At 29.5% G+C, this 21,327-nt stretch overlaps 1 protein-coding gene across 3 annotated transcripts in view; it reads left to right on the top strand.

Moving 5' to 3' along the window:
- Positions 1-21,327, top strand: part of LOC105830877 (zinc finger protein 423 homolog) — a 368,687-nt gene that overhangs the window by 221,155 nt on the left and 126,205 nt on the right. For all 3 annotated transcript variants that reach the window (XM_036292275.1, XM_036292277.1, XM_036292278.1), the window contains one exon: positions 11,948-12,186. In XM_036292275.1, the coding sequence (XP_036148168.1) occupies positions 11,948-12,186 (239 nt within the window). The remainder of the gene's footprint in view (positions 1-11,947; positions 12,187-21,327) is intronic.

Here is a 21,327-nt window from a genome sequence, read left to right as displayed (position 1 = left end):
TTCTTAAAGCACTCTTTAATCTTATCTTAGAATTAAAAAAAGGTAACGATAAGTAACAGTATTATTAAACGTTACTTTTAAATAACGATAATGAGTTACTTTTTACTGAAAGTAACGGCAACGGTAACGCATTACTTTTAAAAAGTAATTGCCCAACCCTGACAATATTGTTGAATCTAATCTGAAAGTAGTTGCTTTTCACAAATGCATGTGTAAATATGTATGTAAGTATATGTCTTATGTATATGTGCGCGTGTGCGTTTGCAGTTTTGCACTCACGGATACATGTATTTTTTCACGTTTCTTAGCCATCTACAATCATAACTGTTGTCCGAATCTTACCACAAAGAAGTGAATGTGAATAAGATTCACAAAATTATCCGACGCATTCGAAGATGCTAAAATTGGTCGAACCGCAAACGCTCGATTTATCAATATCGTATATATGAATATGTATCCGTGAATGCATAACTGCAAACGCATATATATTTGTACGCACACGCGCACATATACATAGACACTTACATAGATGTATACACATGTATTAGTGAAAACCAACTATTTTTCGATTGAGTTTAACGATATTAGTGAGGTTTTCTATGGTGATTTTTACCACCATAATATAACTTTTAAACTGCCATTTTGGATTAGTCATTTTTTTCTGAAAAAAATTATTTTGATTCAAGAAATCTGCAAAGTTCTATATTTTTCATTTATAACTGCATTAAAATTCAGCAGAAAGAATTTCGAGAAATGTTCACTTAGCCTCCATTTTGTTTCCACCATCTTGATTAAAAAAAAACTGCATACCTTTCAAAACCGTAAACATAGGATGCGATACATCCACGTTCGGTGATTTTCAAAAAGCATAAATGGTAGTAAATTACAAATTAAAGAAAAACAATTCGTGAAACGTTTGCGAAACGTCGGCGCAACGCTGTACCAGGACGCGGCATGTATCCGGAAGTTCTTTCTATTGGAAGCAATTTGTGAAAATTTCGATTTTTTGTTGAAAATTGAGCTGTAATTTTGAACAAAATTTTCGAAATTCTGACGACTGCATCTGACTGAAAGAGCAATCCGGAAAACATAATGACCTTCATACAATTTTTTCCGCTTCAAAATAAGAAATTATGGCGATAAAAGTTGCATACAAAAGTGTCCATTTGGTCCTTAAAGAGTCCTTAAGGTGGTTCTTTCATGTAAATAAAAAAACTGGAGAATCGAATGAAACTCGTAAACACTATTCATGGATAAATTTTCTCGATAAATTTTAGACCAGGTTGCTGATTGAATGTAAAAGATTTTCGAAAAATGGATTCTTAACATATATAGCTCTTATGGCAAATTTGTGATTTGTTGCCGGAAATGATACTATTAATTCTTACAAAAACTAGATTTCTCATTCAAAAACTAGGTACTGGAAGCAGGAATCATCAGCTTCCTAATGACGCATTCATAATTGTACCATGCCGAATATTGTAAAAAAATATTTAATGACAAAGATGTATAGTTGAGCGATGGCAGTTACCAACGCGTACATACATGACTCGCGCAGACGGACAGCAATGCCAATCATTATATTACAATCAGTGTTGGGTAGTATCTCTATACATGTATCTAGATACATGTATAGAGATACATTTTGTGTATCTGAACCGGTATCTGAGATACATTTGAATTAGAGTATTTGTATCTGTATCTAGATACAAAACACAGTATCTGAACTGCTTTTCAGATACATTTTCAGATACATTTTCAAATACATTTTCACGTACTTTTTGTCTTTATTGGGAAAAAAATGTTTTTTTAAGGTCATTTTTGATTTGCTATTACTGTCGATAGCGTCATTTAGATTTGCGCAAATAGTACTTATGTATGAAATAACTTTGCTATCTAGTCTATAGAATCATTAGATTTTGTGCATATTACATACATTATTAATATTATTATTATTATTACAATAAAATATAATTTAAAAGACGAGAAACGCAAGTTTACTCAACAACTCAACAAACAAATAAAAAATTCGGAAAAGACAGTAAGAGTTCAGCGACAGGTATTTATGCGCAACACAAAAATGTAATTATTTATTTGATAATGCGCTTTTCGTGTTGCGCACAAACATTTAAATTTTTCAGATTTTTTTATTTGAATAATTTAAGAGTATCTGATACGTATCTGAGATACTTTTAAAGTATCTGAGTATCTGTATCTATATACATTTTGATTTGTGTATCTGTATCTGTATCTAGATATATTTTTTTATAAGTATCTGTATCTGTATTGAGATACATTTTAAAAGTATCTTACCCAACACTGATTACAATCTATTGAATATTTTTAATATTTATAATATAAACGTAAAAAGTTGTTAAAATGGAAATATTACATAAATTTATTTGTGTACACAGTGACACTAAAACAAACTATCGTTAAGAATTACAGAATAAGCCGGTACAAGGATGGCATACATGCCCTCCTTGTTCTGATAACTCAAGGCCATAGAAATAAATAAAAAATTTGTAGAGAAATAACATGTGTGAATAAAACATGTACCTTTGCTGAGTGTGAATTTTATTTATATTGAATAAAGTTTTCAATTAAAAAAAAGTGGGGCATTGGTTTTTGAACAATTCTAGTATCCTTTTATATAAAATTAAGACTAAAAATAAAACAGCCTCAATAGGGAAAAATACAATTAAAAAAAAATATTTTTATTTGAAAGTTTGCATATGTTTTTTAAAGTAATTTTTATTCTTAGATTTTTTAAAGCAAAGTTTACCAGAAAAGAAAATTATTAAAAATTACGACTTTCAAACGGGTCTAAAACGCGCCATTAGCAGACGATATCTACGTGACGTCATACCGTTTCTCAGTCATAACAACACGGGAAAGATATTAGGCACTTATTAAAAATTTATTATTTTTTGCGAAGAAAAATAACATTATGAGTGAGAAAAATTGTATCGTTGACGTTTTGTGCCCCTGTGTTCAAATACACAGATGATACATTCGGAAAAAGTATTTTTCCGTGCCAGAGAATAAGGAAAGACGCAAGCTATGGTTTCAAAGTAGCTCATCGAGCAGATGAACCAACAAATTCAAATTATTACTGTTGTCAAGATCATTTTAATGTAAGTAAATAATTTTTTTACCGATTGCATTTTAAAGTTATACTTGCAAAATAAACGTACGCTTTCTACAACGTAAAGATTCTCTACGTAAACAAATATAACCTATAGCAGTATCGCCGTAGGTTCTCGAGATGATCTGTATTAAAAAACTTTTAATGTCCAATAATATTGAAATAAAAGAATATATATTATTTAAAATTATTATTATACATATGCACACATATGTACATACATATATTGTACTTACAAAGATGCTTTAACCAATCTTATTTCTGCTGCGTTAAATCTATTATCAGTTTTGATAAATTCAGCCACCATAAATATATCAATTTTAGGTAAATTTCTTGATTTCAACTTTAACAAATCCCGTTTCCATAATAATAAATAATTATTTAATAAAATAAAGATTTAGTGATCCTTTTCGAAATAATGGTATGACGTCACGACAGCAACAGCCAATCGTTGAGCGTTTATGAGTCACGTAAAAATTTTTGAAAATAACAGTACTTTATTTATTAATTTTAATTATTAATCGTAATAAAAAATTCAAAATTTTTATATTTATAATTCTTATAAATTGTATAGATACATTTAAATAAAAAAAATCATATACTTTTTATTTTATATTCTTCCCTATTATTATTTTTAGTCTTTAGCGTGTTGGAAATTTTAAGTGCAAAATTAAACTTTGACGTTTTTCATATCTAATAGCTAAGTATTAATTTTATAGTAATTTAATATATTAATTATTAGCAGTATAGTAATTATATAATAGAAGAGAGAAGGGGATGAACCACCATTTTGTTATATTTAAATAATTCAATAAAAATTTGTGTGACACAATTCTTGTTGATATAAGTTTGTTACCTATAGAGTTTTACCAATCATGTTGTAAGCAGAAGTTCTTCGAATATACATGACGAACAATTAACCATTTACTAAAAAGGGAAAAAAATTGCTGTTATGGAACTTGTAGGGGAATATGGAACATTATCAATAAATATTCTCAAAATTCTTTTTATTTCTAAAAAATGAAAAATCAATGCTCTTGATTTGGCGAATCTTACATATCAGTATCACAAAAGTATCAATTTTTTGTACATATAGTATCATACAAAAGAATCAAAAGTATTAATATAGAAACCTTTTCTTGCGACTTTGCGCATTATAGAAATACTATAAAATTATTATAACAAACAATATTAGCTAAGTAAAAATATTATAAAAAGTATTACGCGGGAAGAGATTATGGGACTCAGACTTGCAACAAATTGCAAGAATTTATAAACGCAAACCCTAACGCAAACAGTATAATTTTACATGTTAAATGCATGCACACATTACGTTAAACATTAATTTCAATTACATTATTTGAAAGCTATATACAAACCCTTCAAACTACACTAACGTTAAAAAACTAATACCCGACATATTTCTCAAAATATAAAAGGTAAAGAATAGACATCTATAGAACTTTCGGCTACTTGCAATACTGAAATTCTTTTTGAAAGCTTTTATGATAACAAAACAAATACTAATGACCAGTGGCCATGTTATAACATCTAAACAGTATGTAAAAAAGTGATTCAGACAGTTATCCCCAGAACTCAAAGTACACAAGATATCGCGAATTTCATAACCCCACATCTAGTACATAACCGCCTTCTCTCCTCTAATATTTTCATATAAATTAACTTAATTTAAATTAAACTATTGTTGCAATAAATTTTTCGATCATTAAAAAATGTTAATAATTGTTTTACCTTTATTTTAACACATACAATGCTTGTTAAAAACATCACAGGATAACAAAAGCTTTGGAAATCTCTTATGTTAATCTTTTTAACAATTTATTAAAGTGAAAATTACATCTACTTAATATCTAAGATAACAGTACACATATATACATATATATATGGACACATATCTGTAGTTTCGATCTTCTTTACGTTATTCTTGACAAAATTTCTTCATATAAGCAAATTATATCTATTTAACGTCACACGTCTTATTTTAATATTTAACATTTCAAAAATGAAAATATTTTTAAAACAAGAACGTTATGTGTATAAATTTCTTTATTTTCAAAATCTTATTTATTTTATTTTTGAGATATGAAAAGTACATTTAAATTCTAAAAATATTTTATAACTTTGAAATTAAAGAAACGTGATTTCCAATATTCAGAACTCAAATCTTTAAAGCGATACGATTGTCGCGATTATTTGCGAGGAAATGTGAAGCTTGGGTGACGTCCTTCTGTGAGAGAAAGAGGATGAGCCTCACGAGGATGATGCGTGGGTGGAGGATACGAGTCATTTACGCGAAGCATCCATGATATGGCATATCACGATCGTTGCTCATATCTTCTGGGTGGCGGTCTTTGTCTCTCTCGCGCGCGCGTAGACTGGGATTCCGCAAAATCTCTTAAATCGACTCGTGGGTGTCTATCCATCGTCGGAGCCGACGACAAATGAGGAAACAGCCAACTAGCCGTCATTTCCACCATTTACGCGCAGCGGCTTCACTTCGTCTCAATCATGAAGAAGCACTCGGTGGTCTTTCTAGTCCTTATTCTCGGCAATTATAAATTATTTGTGATTAGCCGGCGTAACTGCGCCGGAAGTAGCGACGTGACACACTCTCCTTCAGTGACTAGGCGGACGATAACTACGATAAGCCGGATTTTCTGTGACGGAGATGCGGAGGTCTCCTACTTGATCCGTTTGCTCCGGAGTCATTTAACGTTTCACGCTGAGGTCACTACTTCTGAATTGTCTTACGCGTTTGAAAGATGTTATAGCTGCACTAGTGATGGACGGCAAGACAAGAATTTCAAGATCTTGTCTTGTCTTGTCTTGATTTTTCAAGACAAAAACACCAATTACTTGTACTTGATAAAATCAAGACAAGACAAGATTTACTACTTCAAGATAAAAAAAAATCAATCAAGATTCTTGATTCTTGACAAGAAATCTTAATTATACATTTTATGTGTGTGTGTGTATGTATGTGTGTAGTATATGTGTATAATTAAAATACATAAAATTTGATTAAAATTTTCAATAACACATATGAAAATTTTTTATAAAAAAATCTTATACATCTTATACATCTTTATCATAAGAACGAATTTTTTCATTTAAATTGCACGTAAACCATGATTGAAGACACATCAGACTTCTGGCTGAATCGTCATTCATTTTATTGCGATGGTTACGAATAAAAAGTGTCGCTCTCGAAAATAATCTCTCCTATGGAACCGACGTAGCAGGAATATAAAAAATCACGGGCCATTCGAGATAGGCATGGATATCGATCACTATTTTTTTTCCACCATTCAAGTATATCATCTTTATAACCAATCTGTTTTTCATTGCAATAAGACTCTATTTCATATTGCCAATCATCTTCCAAATTTAAGTGTTGTTCAGGATGCTTTTCAAAGAGTATATTGAAATCAATAGCATCATTACTTAATTCGTCTGTATCAACATCTTTACGATACATTTCTTCATTTATATCGCATTCTTGAAATTGTGTTTTAGGTATGTAATATTTTTCCTTGAAAATAGTTTCAAATTTTTGTTTTGATATTTCAAGTAATTCGTTTCCCCATACAGTTTTCTTAAAAGTTTCAATTTTGTGTCTAGGATCAAGAATAAGAACTACACAATAAATCCAATTAGTTTTAATATAATGCTTTAACATTTTAGCCCTCCCTGCTTGCAGTGCCAACAGTAGCGATTCATCTAATTTTGATCGACTTTCTTTTAAATCTAAATTTAAAATTGTTTTTTCAATTTTATCGATCAATAGATTAAAACCAACTACAACTTTTGGTAGAGTCACGTATTTCTCTCCACCTAAAGTAGTGCTGAATTCTTGAAAGTCGTGGAAAAAAGTATAGATTTTTTTAATTAGCAACTACTCTTCATTTAATAATTTTAAGTTTTTTAAGTTTTCTATATTATCACAAAACATTTCAAGTGCTGGTTTTAGACGTAAACAATATGCAAGCATATCAGCCGTTGAATTCCATCGAGTTCTAACGTCCATCACAGGAGTATTATATTTTAAATTAACAATTTCACAAAATCTACGTAATTTTATACTTAAATTTTCAGAATTTTTTATTTTTAAAAGAAGACTACGCAATTTATTGACCGATGTAGAGGTATCTTCAACGTCATTGTTTTCATTTTCATCAAGTTCATTATCTGAAACTTCTTCATTACTTATTTTTAGCATTGACATAATATCTTGAACTGCAAAGTTTATTATATGAGCAAAACATCTGAAGTGTTGATCAATAGCATCTATATGTGGTAATAACGCGGCCAATTCCTGAATAAATTTAGTATTAGCTGAGGCATTATCTAAAGTAATTCCAATGATTTTTGTATCTAAAGACAAATCGTTTTGCATAATTGTATTTTTGAATATATTTGCAATATCTTTCCCCGTATATTTACCATGAGAGGGAACAAAATCGAGCACGATAGACTGAAGATGCCACTCATCATCAATAAAATGAATAGTTATTCCATAAAACGATTTATTTGCTACTGATGTCCATCCATCAATAGTAAAACTAAATTGAGATTTATTGTTTTTTAAAATTTTGAAAACTGATTTCTGCATGGAGAAAAACTTATTTAAAGTCAAAGAACGCATTGCTTTTCTTTGAGGTACTTGCAAGTCGGAATTTATATATTCAAACACAGATTTAGTAAAATCATCGTCGAAAAAACTGAATGGCAGATACTTTCTTGCTATTAATTCCACAAGTAGAGAGTTGAATTTTTCTTGAGAACATTCTTTAGATATTAACGGCTGAAAATGAATAAGAATTGCAAAAATTAATATATAAACCATATACAAGGCAAAAATATAATAATAATAAAATTAAGTAATTATTAGCTATATTTTAGATATTTTATATAATACTTCTTCTGTAATTGAAATAACTTTGAATGTGTATAAATAAAATTTAAATTAAATGCTCAAACAATGTTATATAAAATATTATGTAAAGATATATTTATTAATAATATGTGAAAAATAGACGTATTAACATAAAAATATTTTTAATAAATAGAGAGATTATGAATTTTTTAAACTTCTATATATATATATATATATATATATATATATTATGTTAAGCAGTTTATTGGATTCTTATTTTAGTTTTTCAAAATGTTTGTTAAAAACACAAATATTGTTAAAAGAATTACTCACTTTTGATACTTCAGATGAAAGAGTAACATATTTTGTTATATTTGAAGTGGAAGAGTTTTGCCTCTGATTTTGATTAATTTCAAAATATTGTTTTTTGTGAAATGCTGATAAATGCCTTTGAATTCCAGATGTATTGGCGTTTTTCATTTTTATATGTACGTTTTGATTCTTTTTCTTGCATAGTTTACAAAGCAATTTTATCATTTCTTGAAGCATTTTTTTCGTTAGATTTTGTAATCTCAAAGTAATTAACAAACTTATTTTTATTCCTCTTTAGATTTGGTTCGTTTACACATTCGATGTTGGCGACAATGTACTTTCTGGTGACTCTTCAATTGTGGAATTTTTACAGTTAGATGATTTGCTAGCTAAACAAATTACACATAAATATTATAATTTAGAATTAGTAAACAACAAATTCAATAAAATTTTATTTTAGTTTGATATGTTTTTGAACCTAATTTATCAAATACAATTTTAAAAAATGTGTCGTTTAATAATTATAAATTATAAAATTTAATTAAAAAATAACTTTTAGTATTTGACTTATATATCATGATAAATATAAACAAGTTTCTGTAATATATGAGGATTCAATAATATAAGTAAATAAATTGTCAATTATTTTAAAACAAAATAACTGAAAAGAGAAATTCTCTAGTTAAATTTTTTTTTAAATATTTATCAATTTATGTGTGTGTGATATCAGTTAAATAAATTATTAAATGTTACAGCCTTTACTTTTATCGATTAGGTTAATTTTTTATTGCAAAAATAATTTAAGTAATATATTTTCATATTTTTTATATTGATCTAATTGACTAAATATCTATATATTTGCAAATTGCATAATAATTTAAAGCTATAATACTTACTTTTATACATTCTAGTCTTCTTTGTAGAATGATCTACAAGATGATGATCCATTTCATCATCACAAGCGTTTCTTTTTTTTTTGATAATTTATCGTTTTCAATGACACAGTTATTATTCGATGATAAATTATCGATCATAAGATATCAATCAATGTATTACACTTTGTTGAGTAGCGGACGTAATTTCACTATCAAGCTGTAATGAGCATAGGCATATTAAGATAGACGACTTGTAAAGACCAAAATCCTAAGTGTCTTCCATAAAAAAGAAGAGGGAATGAGGTAAGGCACTTTTCTCTGACAGGTTAGAGAGAAGTTGCTCTACTAATTCGTTCCTTCCTTTCCTTGTGGAGGACACCCTATTTCATAAATAGTTTATCTTAATATGTTTATCTAATATAATTATGAGTCTGAATAAAACTTACGCTTAGTTAAAAGTGCTTCCGATACACGATAGAACAAGCACGAACGCGTGCTGGGTATCACATTGAACAGCGCACGTAAGCGATCGCATTTGTTGTTGCAAAGGAGAGTTTGCAAGAGACTTTGCACGGAGATGACCTTACCAACACATTTACCGTTCTATGATACGCGACCAGCAAAATTTAAAATGTTTATTTAAAAGATTTGATTTTTACATTTGCATCTTTCATTTTTCACAAAATGCTATTTCTAAGTTGTATTACATTAAAATGAAAAAAATGTTTAACTATTTTGTTTTTAACAATAATGAAAAAATTATTGTAAATCTTAATAATTTGATTAAACGACAAAGTATTAAACGACAATTTTTAAAATTATAATTGACAAATTATGTAAACAAATTATTTAACTATAATAAAATTTTATCAAATTTATTGTTTACTAATTCCAAATTATAATATTTATATTTTATTTAGTTAACAAAAGAATCATTTAAATACAAAGATTCCGAGTTGAAAAGTTTGATCGTTTATGATGTCAAATTTTTATATTACTAAAAATAGTTTCCGACAATTTTAATTAAATCATTGTGTGCTTTTTCATCCTATAAGAAAAATACAATGAGTATGAAGTACAAGCGTACACAAAACGCATTGTAGAATTAAATAAATCATAGTTCTAAAATAATAGAATCAATTAAAAAGAATACAAATAAAAATTGAAAAATGTTAAAAATTAGAGTCAATATTAATTTCTTTGACAAGTATGCAACGTATATAGTCAAAACTTATAGTTTTGTTAATATTAATTGTATTGTGATAAATAAAAATATATATTTATTTAAAAATGTGTTTTTGTTCAAATATATTTAAATAATTGATATTTTATGAATTTCTTTCTGTGTATTCAATTAATATTTGTCTGTTAAAAAAATATTTTTTAAATAATTTTTATAAAAAATATTTCAAAAACTTTAACAAAATTAGAATGTAGATAAATCAATATTTTTACTTACAATATCCAGATTTTATTAAAATTTATACATACATCTATAAATTTTATAAAATTTATAATATCTATAAATATACATGTATATATAGTTTATAGATATTATAAAAATATCAAGAATCTTGCAAGAATCAAGAATCAAGACAAGAAGTTGACTGTCAAGATCAAGACATAGTGATTCTTGGTATTGAAAAGTCAAGACAAGACAAGAACGTCGAATTCTTGTCTTGTCTTGTCTTGAATCCATCACTACAGCTGCACGGAGAAAATTTTATATACGGAAAAATTATTATGTGCAATAGTAGCCACAAACAATAAGAAGAAATTTCAAAGGATTATATAAGTATAATTCTCTGAAATTTCTTCTTACGATTCGTGGCTACTATCATATACGATATGTGTACATACATTATGGTATTTTAATGAAAAACATAGTAAAAAAAATTTATAATTCCTTCCTTGGTCCATTTTTACTGTTTACCGTAATAATTTCTACTATAAAATTTTCTATATACAATAAATTTCAGAAATACTAAGAAATTATTTTATGTAAATACTATTTTATTATACCAACTTTAAGATACCTTTTATCAATTGTTTCTTTTATGATGTGTGAGAATAATACATGCTAAAAAATGGCATTTATATAAACATCAACATGATAAAGGTTATAAACACCAAATATTATTATTCATTCATTTATTGCCATTTTTTAGAATATACATTTAATTAAAAATATTGTAAATTTTAAACAAATATGTTACATTAGTTTGTTCTATAAAAAAGTTATTTACTTAAAAAGATTCAAACGAGGTGTTAAGCAACTGAGTTAATGAAGGTGATATTCACACGAGGTGTCCTGTTTATTAAACGCTGCGGTCTAAGGTCGCACAGGACCGCGATCTTTCTTAAGTCAGTCAAAACTTGAGGGTTAATGGTACGAGTTTTATCGTCTCCACTCGTTACAAGAACCATATAAAGGGACACGTAACAGGCAAAGTGAGATCAGCTTGATCCATAATGTCGTTATGCGTATACACGACACGTTCGTAAGTCGTAGATTGTCTTGAACATAAAAGCATTCTCTTCTTCGCAACACTCGTGAAAACTCCTAAAGAATTAACTAGATATAAAGTTAGATGTAGAAAAAATTAAATCAGATGTAAAAAAATGAAATATAAAAAACTAGATATAAAACTAGATGTAAAAAATATTGGTGATATATCAAGATAAAATTAATATTCCTTTTTTTTTTAATTCCAGAGGCTCTAGGAACTGGAAGTTCTTCGTGGCACAGCGAGGATGGTGGGCCCAACTCGCGTCGCGGCGGCGAGACGCCGTCATCCTGCGCAACGCCGACGTCAGCCAGCTTCCCATCGGAGCCCGAAGTTGACGCAGATGTCGGCGTCAATCCTGACGGCAATAATCCCACTGCCCCCTATCCCTGCCAATTCTGCGACAGAACATTTCCGCGGCTCAGCTACTTAAAGAAACATGAACAGGTAAGGACATAGACATAGTAAGTATACACCGAGCATTTGTTGTATAAGCGTGATGCATACGAAAAGAAAGAGAAAAGATGTGAGAAGAGTTTCTTTCTCTCTCTGACATCATCGTAGTAGAGAGAGCCTAACAGGGGAAATGATGAATCGACGCGAGGAGATGAGGAGAAGTGCTCCCCACTTCTCCAGTATTAAAAAGAGAAAGAAGGTCTTCTTATATCTTTTCTCTTTCTTTTCGTATGCATCAACGCTTATACAGCGGAATACTCAGTCTATACTTACTATATCTATAGGTAAGGATAATGCCCAACAACGCAATTACCAGATACTCTCTAACTGCAATAGTTAGTTGAAGACAAACGCTACAAATAGTAACTAAAATAAAGCTGTCCTAAAGAAACTAGAGCAGAAAATAATAAATTGCTTTCTTAGAAGTGACAAAATCAAAACAACGCACGCAAAGAAAATTTTACAGTAAAATTTGCTATGATATAATAATAATCAAGGAATAAATTTTGAAAATTTTTACTATGTTTTTCATCAAATTACCATAATATTTACACTATTTATCATATAATTCTCTGAAATTTCTTAAAGTTCAGTGTTGTAACTGTTAAGGGATTCTTCACTCTATGTATGAAAACTTCGGACCTAAAGACTAATCTTATTATACTTACTTTTTTGTTTCGGTGTTCTCGTCTCAGCGGAGCAAATGGCTTGGTCGTATGTTATCCGATCCAATGTTCGCCACAATTCCGGGTCCAAAAAATTGGAAAGAGAAAGGTGTAATTCAAGGAGTTTTTGAGAAATTTCAACTAGATTTTTTTGCTGAGATTTTCTCTCCAACTAATTTCCAACAATGTTTATTAAACCAAATGAATACCTTTCACCCGGTTCGAAGATGGCACGAGGTTTTTTAATTAAAAGTATTATGGTACCACCTAATAGTCGCGGTACCGTTTTAGAAATGCTAATGAGCACAGTTGTACGTGCAAGGACTTCCTAAATTTAGTAAATTGATTAATCGAATCTAGGATAGTTTTTCCGTGGAGGCTCTTTATTGTAAATTTAAAGTTTTCGCGGTCATTGACGTTGCTTCCAATAAAATGGGCTTCTGAATATATGTCGCATGCTGAAACAGCGTTACATCGATGTTTCGCAAATAGTTTGCATCATCAGGGCTAGTCTCTTTTCAAAATTACTTTGCCAGGGAACATAATAAAAGTATGGAAATTTTGAAAAATTCCGATAACTTTAACAATGATAACGGTTATCAGACAAGTTCGATTTGGCACACTGTTCCTTTGATTTTTAAATTGATCAATTAAAACATTGGACAAATCGCCATGCCCCCTTCTCTTCCCCCTTCCCATCAACAGGATGAGGGGTATTTAAAGACGATCACAATCCAAGAAACCTCACAATCATCATGACTTAATGATGCAAACTGTAATTTTTTGCGAAACGTCGACGCAACGCTGTATTAGGATGGGATGTATTCCTTTCTATTAGAAGCAATCACTAGAATTCCTTACCTAAAAAATAGAGATATTATGAATGATTACAGTGTGTGTGTGTGTACCTACAAGAGCTATAATATCACCTTCTTCTTTAATATTGATGTCATTGAAAAATAATGCTACTATTGAAAAATTTAGATTATCAAACTTTTTAAATACCTTATATTTTTGTTTTTATATGAGACAATGATTATGTAGTTATAGTAGATTTATCTGAATAGATTCTTAAGATTTTGCAGTGGCTGAACACGCTATGATTTGTCACGATTACGATAAGGCACACAGGTGACAGATATATAATAGACAGAAATAGACAGTAATATATCGCTTTATTTTTATTAAAATATCTATATCAGTTATGTTGTTGCAACTATGAACATGAATATAAATCCGTAATTTTTATTAAAGCTTTATTTTTATTAAAATATTTATATCAGTTATATTGTTACAATTATCAACATGAATATAAATCCTTTAAGGCAGTCGTATCTTAAAATAAAATATTTAAATTAATATCACTGTAATTATATATATATATGTAATAAAATAACAAAATAGAAAAAACAATTAACATCAATAAACTTTGATGTCTATAAAAAATCACAGGCTTATCTCTCAAATATTTAATAATAAATCAAATGAATATAACGAATAAAACAAAAATGCCTTTCAAAACAGTTTTGTCTCTAAAATATCTAAATATGAAAAGATATTTCTGTTCATACTTATTTCATGTTTTTTCGAATATCTCGTTCGTTGTTTATTTGCAAATTAATCATGAAAAAGGGATCAATAAATATTAATATAGGTATTATTGTTATTAATACTAGACAATAAAAGCTTTGCAACTTTTATTTAAGTTTGCTTTAATTTTAATAAGAACATTTGATCGAGTGGGTGTTGAACTATAATAATAGTTGCGAATTCTCTGTCCAAATCTCTCTTTTTTTTAAAGAGATTATTTATAATGCGTTATTTCCAGTATGTGAATAATGAATGTGCTGAAAAATTTGTAAAAATAGAGTGAATACAACTGAAATCATTAAATTAACCGGGGAATAGATTATACCCGTAACTTTATTATTTATTAATTAAAAAATATTAATTTTAAAAAATATGCAAAGCAATTACATATTATACACTTGTTTAAAAATATTAGAATGCTACTGTATTGCTTTGTCGTATTTATAATAAATTATGAAAATTCTAAAGCATTATTAGCATTGATTAAATTGCTAAGTTCAATAAATACATCTTCTAACACTATAACTTTTAACTGCATTTAATTAATTTTTTTACAAAACTTGTAAAAAATTTTTCAACATATTCGGAATTCTGATCTTTTCGTACCTTCTATAAAGATAAAAGGATAAAATCACAGTGATGCCACCACGACATCACCTATTGTCCAAATACTTTCTTTCAAGTAACCAAGTATTTCGTGTATTCTTATAGTATTCTTATAGTATTGGAACGTTAGAGTGTAAAGACTTTTCTCTGAATAATAAAATTACTAAATTATGTAAAATAAATAATTTTTTAAAATAAATATACATTGTAAAACTGTCACTTCTAATAAATAAATTTGTCTATAAAAAAATTTAATTACAAACCTGTACTTAAACATTCGTATTTTACGGTTTTAAAGATCGTTGATGATGATTTCTAAATGAAAAATACAAATTACAAAATATGGCAGATTTAATATAGCAGACACAAAATTCTAAATTCAACAAATATCTTAGGAGCTTGTTATTTAAAAGTTTTTCGAGTTGTTGATTAGGAACCCATAGGCTCCTAAATAAAATATGAAACTTCAATAATAGTAAATTCTGATAAAATCTGATAACGGATTCGTAATCAACGTCCTAAAAAAATCCTAGATAATTAGTTAGTAAATAGAGTAAATAGTAAATTTTAAAAATTACGTCCATTATATTGGATTCGCCATTTTGAATTTCGAAAATCTGATTGCGGATTCATACCACAGAACCATAAAATTTTTTTTTGAAGTGCCCTGGACAAAATATGATGTACTTCGTGGTCTCGGAGTCGCTGAAACTGAATCTGAAACCCATTTGGTTCCATCACATCAAGTTTTTCGGAAAATGAAAAATATCCTGAAATCTGGGGTTGAAAAGCCAGCACAATTACGAACAATTAAAACCCTAAACCTGAGTTTAAGTCTTCAAGATTATGAGAGTTAAAGTTATGGAGTCCAGAGGCTAGAAGTTTACAATATTTAAAATATTTGGGTTATAGTTATTCGTAATTATGTTGGTTTTTTACAACCAAATTTCAGGTTATTTCTCAATTTACGTAAACCTGATTTACGAAAAACCTGACGTGATAGAACCAAATGGACTTCAGATTCGGTTTAAGCGACCCCGAAAATTCCAATTTTCATAAAAGATCTATTAGTGGAATTTGTGACACAAAGGATTAAATTAATCAAATTAAAATAATGTCCGTTTGATATGACACAACATTGCGCAAGTATTACAAATTTACAGGTATCACTTTCTTGACACAAGATTATGTAAATAATAAATCTACATGCCAGATATAATGGAAATAAAAAAAAAAGTATGAGGTCAAAATAGAATAAAGTTAGTCATTTTAAATCAATGACAGATGACTGGTCAACTTGATATCTTTTCGACATCATGTTGATTAATATGTTGTTTGGGAAATATGACCAGATAACTGGAAAAAATAATGAAATTAATTATTGTTTTTTTTTCTAATTAAAATGCGTCTCAAAATTTTTCCTGATTACTTAGAGATTTAGCTAGGATTTTTTTCAATACAAATTGAATAAGAAAAATATTGAATCTTTATGTGTTTCGCAAAACATCAAAACATACAACACATCTTTTGTACACACTCTTTTGGATCATCATCAATATTCTGTAATGCATTAATATTAATCATGCACAATTAACGATATTGTTAGTATTTATAGGTACTAACAGTATTATTAATGTAAAGTCCTTATACAAGATACAAGGTCTCGTACAAAAGAGAAAAAAAAATGAAATCAAGGATCGACATTTATCACGGGCATTAGTATGTTCATACATTAGTATGCGTGTCACGCATATCACGAATAGAGTTTTTTCTCTTCTCACACCATTTTTCACAGGAAAAAGGTCCAGAGGTGTGATTCCGCGAAGTCGTCGAGTCCCATACGCGGACAGGTTAATGCGTTTCCGCGCCGCGAGTGTCCTGCGAGTGTCTAGAAGAGACGCGTGGCAAGTCTTCTTTGGATTTTTCGATTTTGCATGGCGGTGGTTTGTTCTTCCGCGTCTAAGGCCGGCCAGCATAGGTTATCGTAGGTCAGAATCTATAGCGTTGCGTCCATAACAGGTTGTACCGGTTATCAGGTTATTCGTCCAGATGGCGGCCGCCTCTTCAGCCTCCTCCTCGCTTTTACCTTTCGCGCAACGCGAAAACCTCCCGCTACTAAATACATATATATACATCATACGCGAGCTGAATTGCGCGCAGATACGACTCTGATAATCAAGAACCGAGTATCTAAGTCTAGGCAGATAGCTATCTATTTATGCTACGCACAATGCTGGCTTTACTGACAATCGCAATGAGTGATCTAAAGCCTTGTGAACCTATCGTGTCGCGAAGGTAACGTTAACAAACGGCTAAAGATTTTCAAGTTATCACGAATCTCAAGATTAACCATTCTAAAATAAGGGAAAAAGATTTGGTAAGATTTACTTACAAAATTTATTTTTTAGTCACATGTCAATCGATAATTTATCGATAATATGTTTTGCTATTCTAATTATAATCATATCTCAGCGTGAAATGATAATGAATTTGACGTCCAATCGTTGTCGATTCGATGTACCATTTCTCATTGGGTATAATCCGAATATTCAGCCAAGTATCATATTTTAATGTCTGATTATTGTTTGTTTACACAGGCACACAAAAAATAAAAAGTTGTCTGAACAGAATACTCCACTAGGCTATCTTTACGAATTTTGACATGCTGAACACGAATCCGGTATCAGAATTGCTTCATCATCCATCATTTGTTTTTTTAAATAAAAAAGTAGCCTAAAAACCTTAAAAATTGCAATAATTGCTCTGTATGGAGAAAATAATGAGTAATGGGGCAATTCTGATACCGGATTTGTGTTCAACGGCTCAAAATACATAAGGATACCATTTTTTTTGGGGGGGGGAGGTAACTGTGCTGCGCTGCCATATCAAAAACATTGATCTGTATCACGGACCAGACTATGAAATCTTTAAGTATTTTGAGCAGCTGAACATAAATCCGGTGTCAAAATTGCCCCCTCACTTGCCATTTTCCGCGTGCAGTGAAATTATTACAATTTTCAAGGTTTTTAAGACCATTTTTTAGATTAGAAAAAAACGTGGGTGATAGAGCAATTCTGACACTATATTTGTATTCAGCACGCCAAAATACATAAAAATAGCCTAGTGGAGTATTCTGTTTAGACAACTTTTTATTTTTTGTGTGCCCGTGTTATGGAACAGCACTATCGAGCACATGAACCTTCTCATCATCATCGGCAAGTTGTTCAGAGTTGGTGGCCTTTGCTGGCCAGCCGAGAGACCAAGAAACGGCGATTGTTTCGCCTATCGTCCAGATTGTCTCTTCAAAGAAGCCGACTAGCTCGAAAGTCGACTGTCGCGGTCTCATCGTACGTGCCAAGCTTACTTACTTTGTCGCAACCATTTTGTAGCTACAAGAAGCGCTTTAGCTCCGCGAGCGGAAGTGTACAACACAAAGGTGACCATATGGGATCATATCGGTCACCGTGATCTGGATGGGTGACGCGTCCCGCGGCCAACAGAGAGCCAACGTTACTTCTTCTTATTCGCCTCCTCTTTTACCAACCACTCCCTCATTTCTCTCATACGCTTGATAAAACTTCCAGCGCGGAGAGTACTGAGACATTGAGTACACATGTTAAATGGTTTTCCTAGACCTAGTTGAGATTTCTTTGTATTTTTTGTACACAAATATTATCAAATTTATCCATGAATGAATAATAATTATTGCCTCATTTACAAACAAGAATATAAAATCATAAAACAGTTTAATAATCTTAAATTTTTTAACAAAATATTAGAAGAAAAGGGAACATTATAATTTTCTAAGTATTATGACCATTAAAGAATTTTTATGATTACTTATAAAATTATTTGCTAATACCTGCAGTTATATAACAGTTATATAATAACGCTAATATCTCAATACACAACAAATGACATTTGCTATAAGACACTTTTTACTTTTGAAATTGTTTGAAGATGTATCTTAAATTGTCTTAAATTACGGAAAGAATTTTCTCTTAAAAATTACTCTGAAAATCGTGGTAATTGTGGGACAACGTAAACTTTGAAAAATCTTACTATACTTTTGACAAAATTTACTAAAATTTGAATAAAATTTGGCAAAATTTTGTAAATTTTACTTCTAACAAAATTTACTAAAACTTTGCCAAATTTTATTAAACTTTTATTAAATTTGAGTAAATTTTAGTAAATTTTATTAAAAGTATAGTAAAAGGTTCTTAAAGGTTTACGTTGTCTCATAATTACCACGATTTTCAGGGTAATTTTAAGAGAAATTTCTCTCCATGTATACATACTTCCTCATTCTTTTTTAACTTAGTGTATTATTGCACGAAAATATGTATACTTGAGTGCTTTTTTATTTAATTTTATCGTTATAAACATTTCGAGTTATAAACAGTCAAACAATAGTAAAAGGTTTTGTTTAATGTAGTCCTCTAAGCTGACGTTTTAACACCTCTTTTTTTAAGTAAATTATCTATTTGATCAATTAATTATAATTTTATTATTGGTTGGCAAATAAGTTCGTTCGGTTTTTGATTTCGTGCAAGTTCATTCCGATTCACTTTTTTTTTTGGTTGGCAGTACCGTGCAACTCGAATGCCTATTTGAGAGGTTATATTTCACATAAACTTTCTGTGAATTGTGGTTTGATTAACATCAATATTGTGTATGCTGCGTAGCTGTAAAAATGGAATTAAATAACGTCCATTATCGTCATATTTTACTTTATTACTTTAAAAAAGGCAAACGAGCTGCGGAGGCTCATAAAAAAATATGCCGTGTATATGGAAATGATGCCTTAACAGAACTCTATGAACGAGAAAACTTTTAAGGATGAGGAGACCGTCAAAAGACAGCTGGATTGGTTTTTCGCCGATAAGCTCCAGACGTTTTACAAACGCGGCATAATGAATTTGGTGGAAAGATGGCAAAATGTCATTGATAAAAATGGTCAATATATAATTGATTAAAATTTCTTCTGTGTATAAAAAAATTGTGTTTTATTTTACTCTAAAAAAACCGAACGAACTTATTTGCCAACCTAATACTAATTTATAATTTACATTACATATATTAACCTATATTCTGCAATGTGTGTATGTTTTCTCGTTATTTTACTTAAGTAGGGGAGACGGGGGCTTAAATTAACAGGGGTAATATTAATGCTCAATTTTTGAAAATATTATTTGTCTTAGATGTACTATTTTAGACTTTTTTGTTCTATGTAACGCTCTGCACTAGCTGACGACACGCAGTGTCTCGCTGTACATCATGCGAGAAGTTGGCGCATGTGCGCTGCATTTTAGTCAGCTAATGGAAAATTTTCATATGCTTAAATTTTGATTTTTGCCTAAATTTGTCGTCATTTCTTCCTTTCATTTGGTTTATATGATTTTTATATTAGTTTGTTTTTAATTTTTTACGTTATTTTGAATATTTACTATTTTACTAGTTTTTGGATGAATTAAATTAAGTAATAAATTATTGAGATGAGGCAAGTATTAACAAATTTCTGGGGCAAGTATTAACACTGTTAATACTTACCTCGCGGTTAATTTTAAGAATGTAGTATGATATTTAAATCAGAAAACATATACTATAGTTTTTTTCTGTTTTTAGAATTAGAAATTATAAAAAAGACGGACAGAAGGACGAAGAGTAACGGTAACGGTAACGTTGCTTCATTTATCTGTGTTAATTGTCATTCTGACGACGATGAGCAGTAATAATATTTAATAATATTTAATAATAATAATAGTAGTAATAGTTTCTGAATATTATAGTAATATAAAGTTAGTAGCTAGAGGTATGTTTAATAAATAATACCGATGTGCTATGTTCTTTTTTGTATTTCAAAGAGGTTTATGCAATATTTTTGTTGTAAGCTGTAATAAGAACACTATGCTGTGATTTTTTGTTCTTGAATAGTAATATAATGTTACTAACTATTATAAATACGTTTAATGAAAAACGTGCTATGTTCTTTTTTGTATTTTAAAAAAGTTTATGCTATTTATAATATTGGATTATGATTTTGGTTATAAGCAAATAATTTTTTTTATGTGATTAGATGATTTAATTAATTTCAAATAAATTAAGAATTTTATAAAATAAAATAAAATTACATTTTTATTTAAAAAAAAATTAAAATAACTAACAGTATTAATATATATGTTAATATTTGCCGTATGTTAATAACTGCCCTTGAGCTGTTAATTTTTGCCCCAAATGCGGGGCAAAAATTAACATGACACTTTTTCCA

The sequence above is a fragment of the Monomorium pharaonis genome, chromosome 9 (genome assembly GCF_013373865.1).
Source record: "Monomorium pharaonis isolate MP-MQ-018 chromosome 9, ASM1337386v2, whole genome shotgun sequence".
Taxonomy (NCBI): Eukaryota; Metazoa; Arthropoda; class Insecta; order Hymenoptera; family Formicidae; genus Monomorium; species Monomorium pharaonis.
Note: the sequence above shows the minus strand (reverse complement) of the source record. Positions and strands in the feature narration are given on the sequence as shown.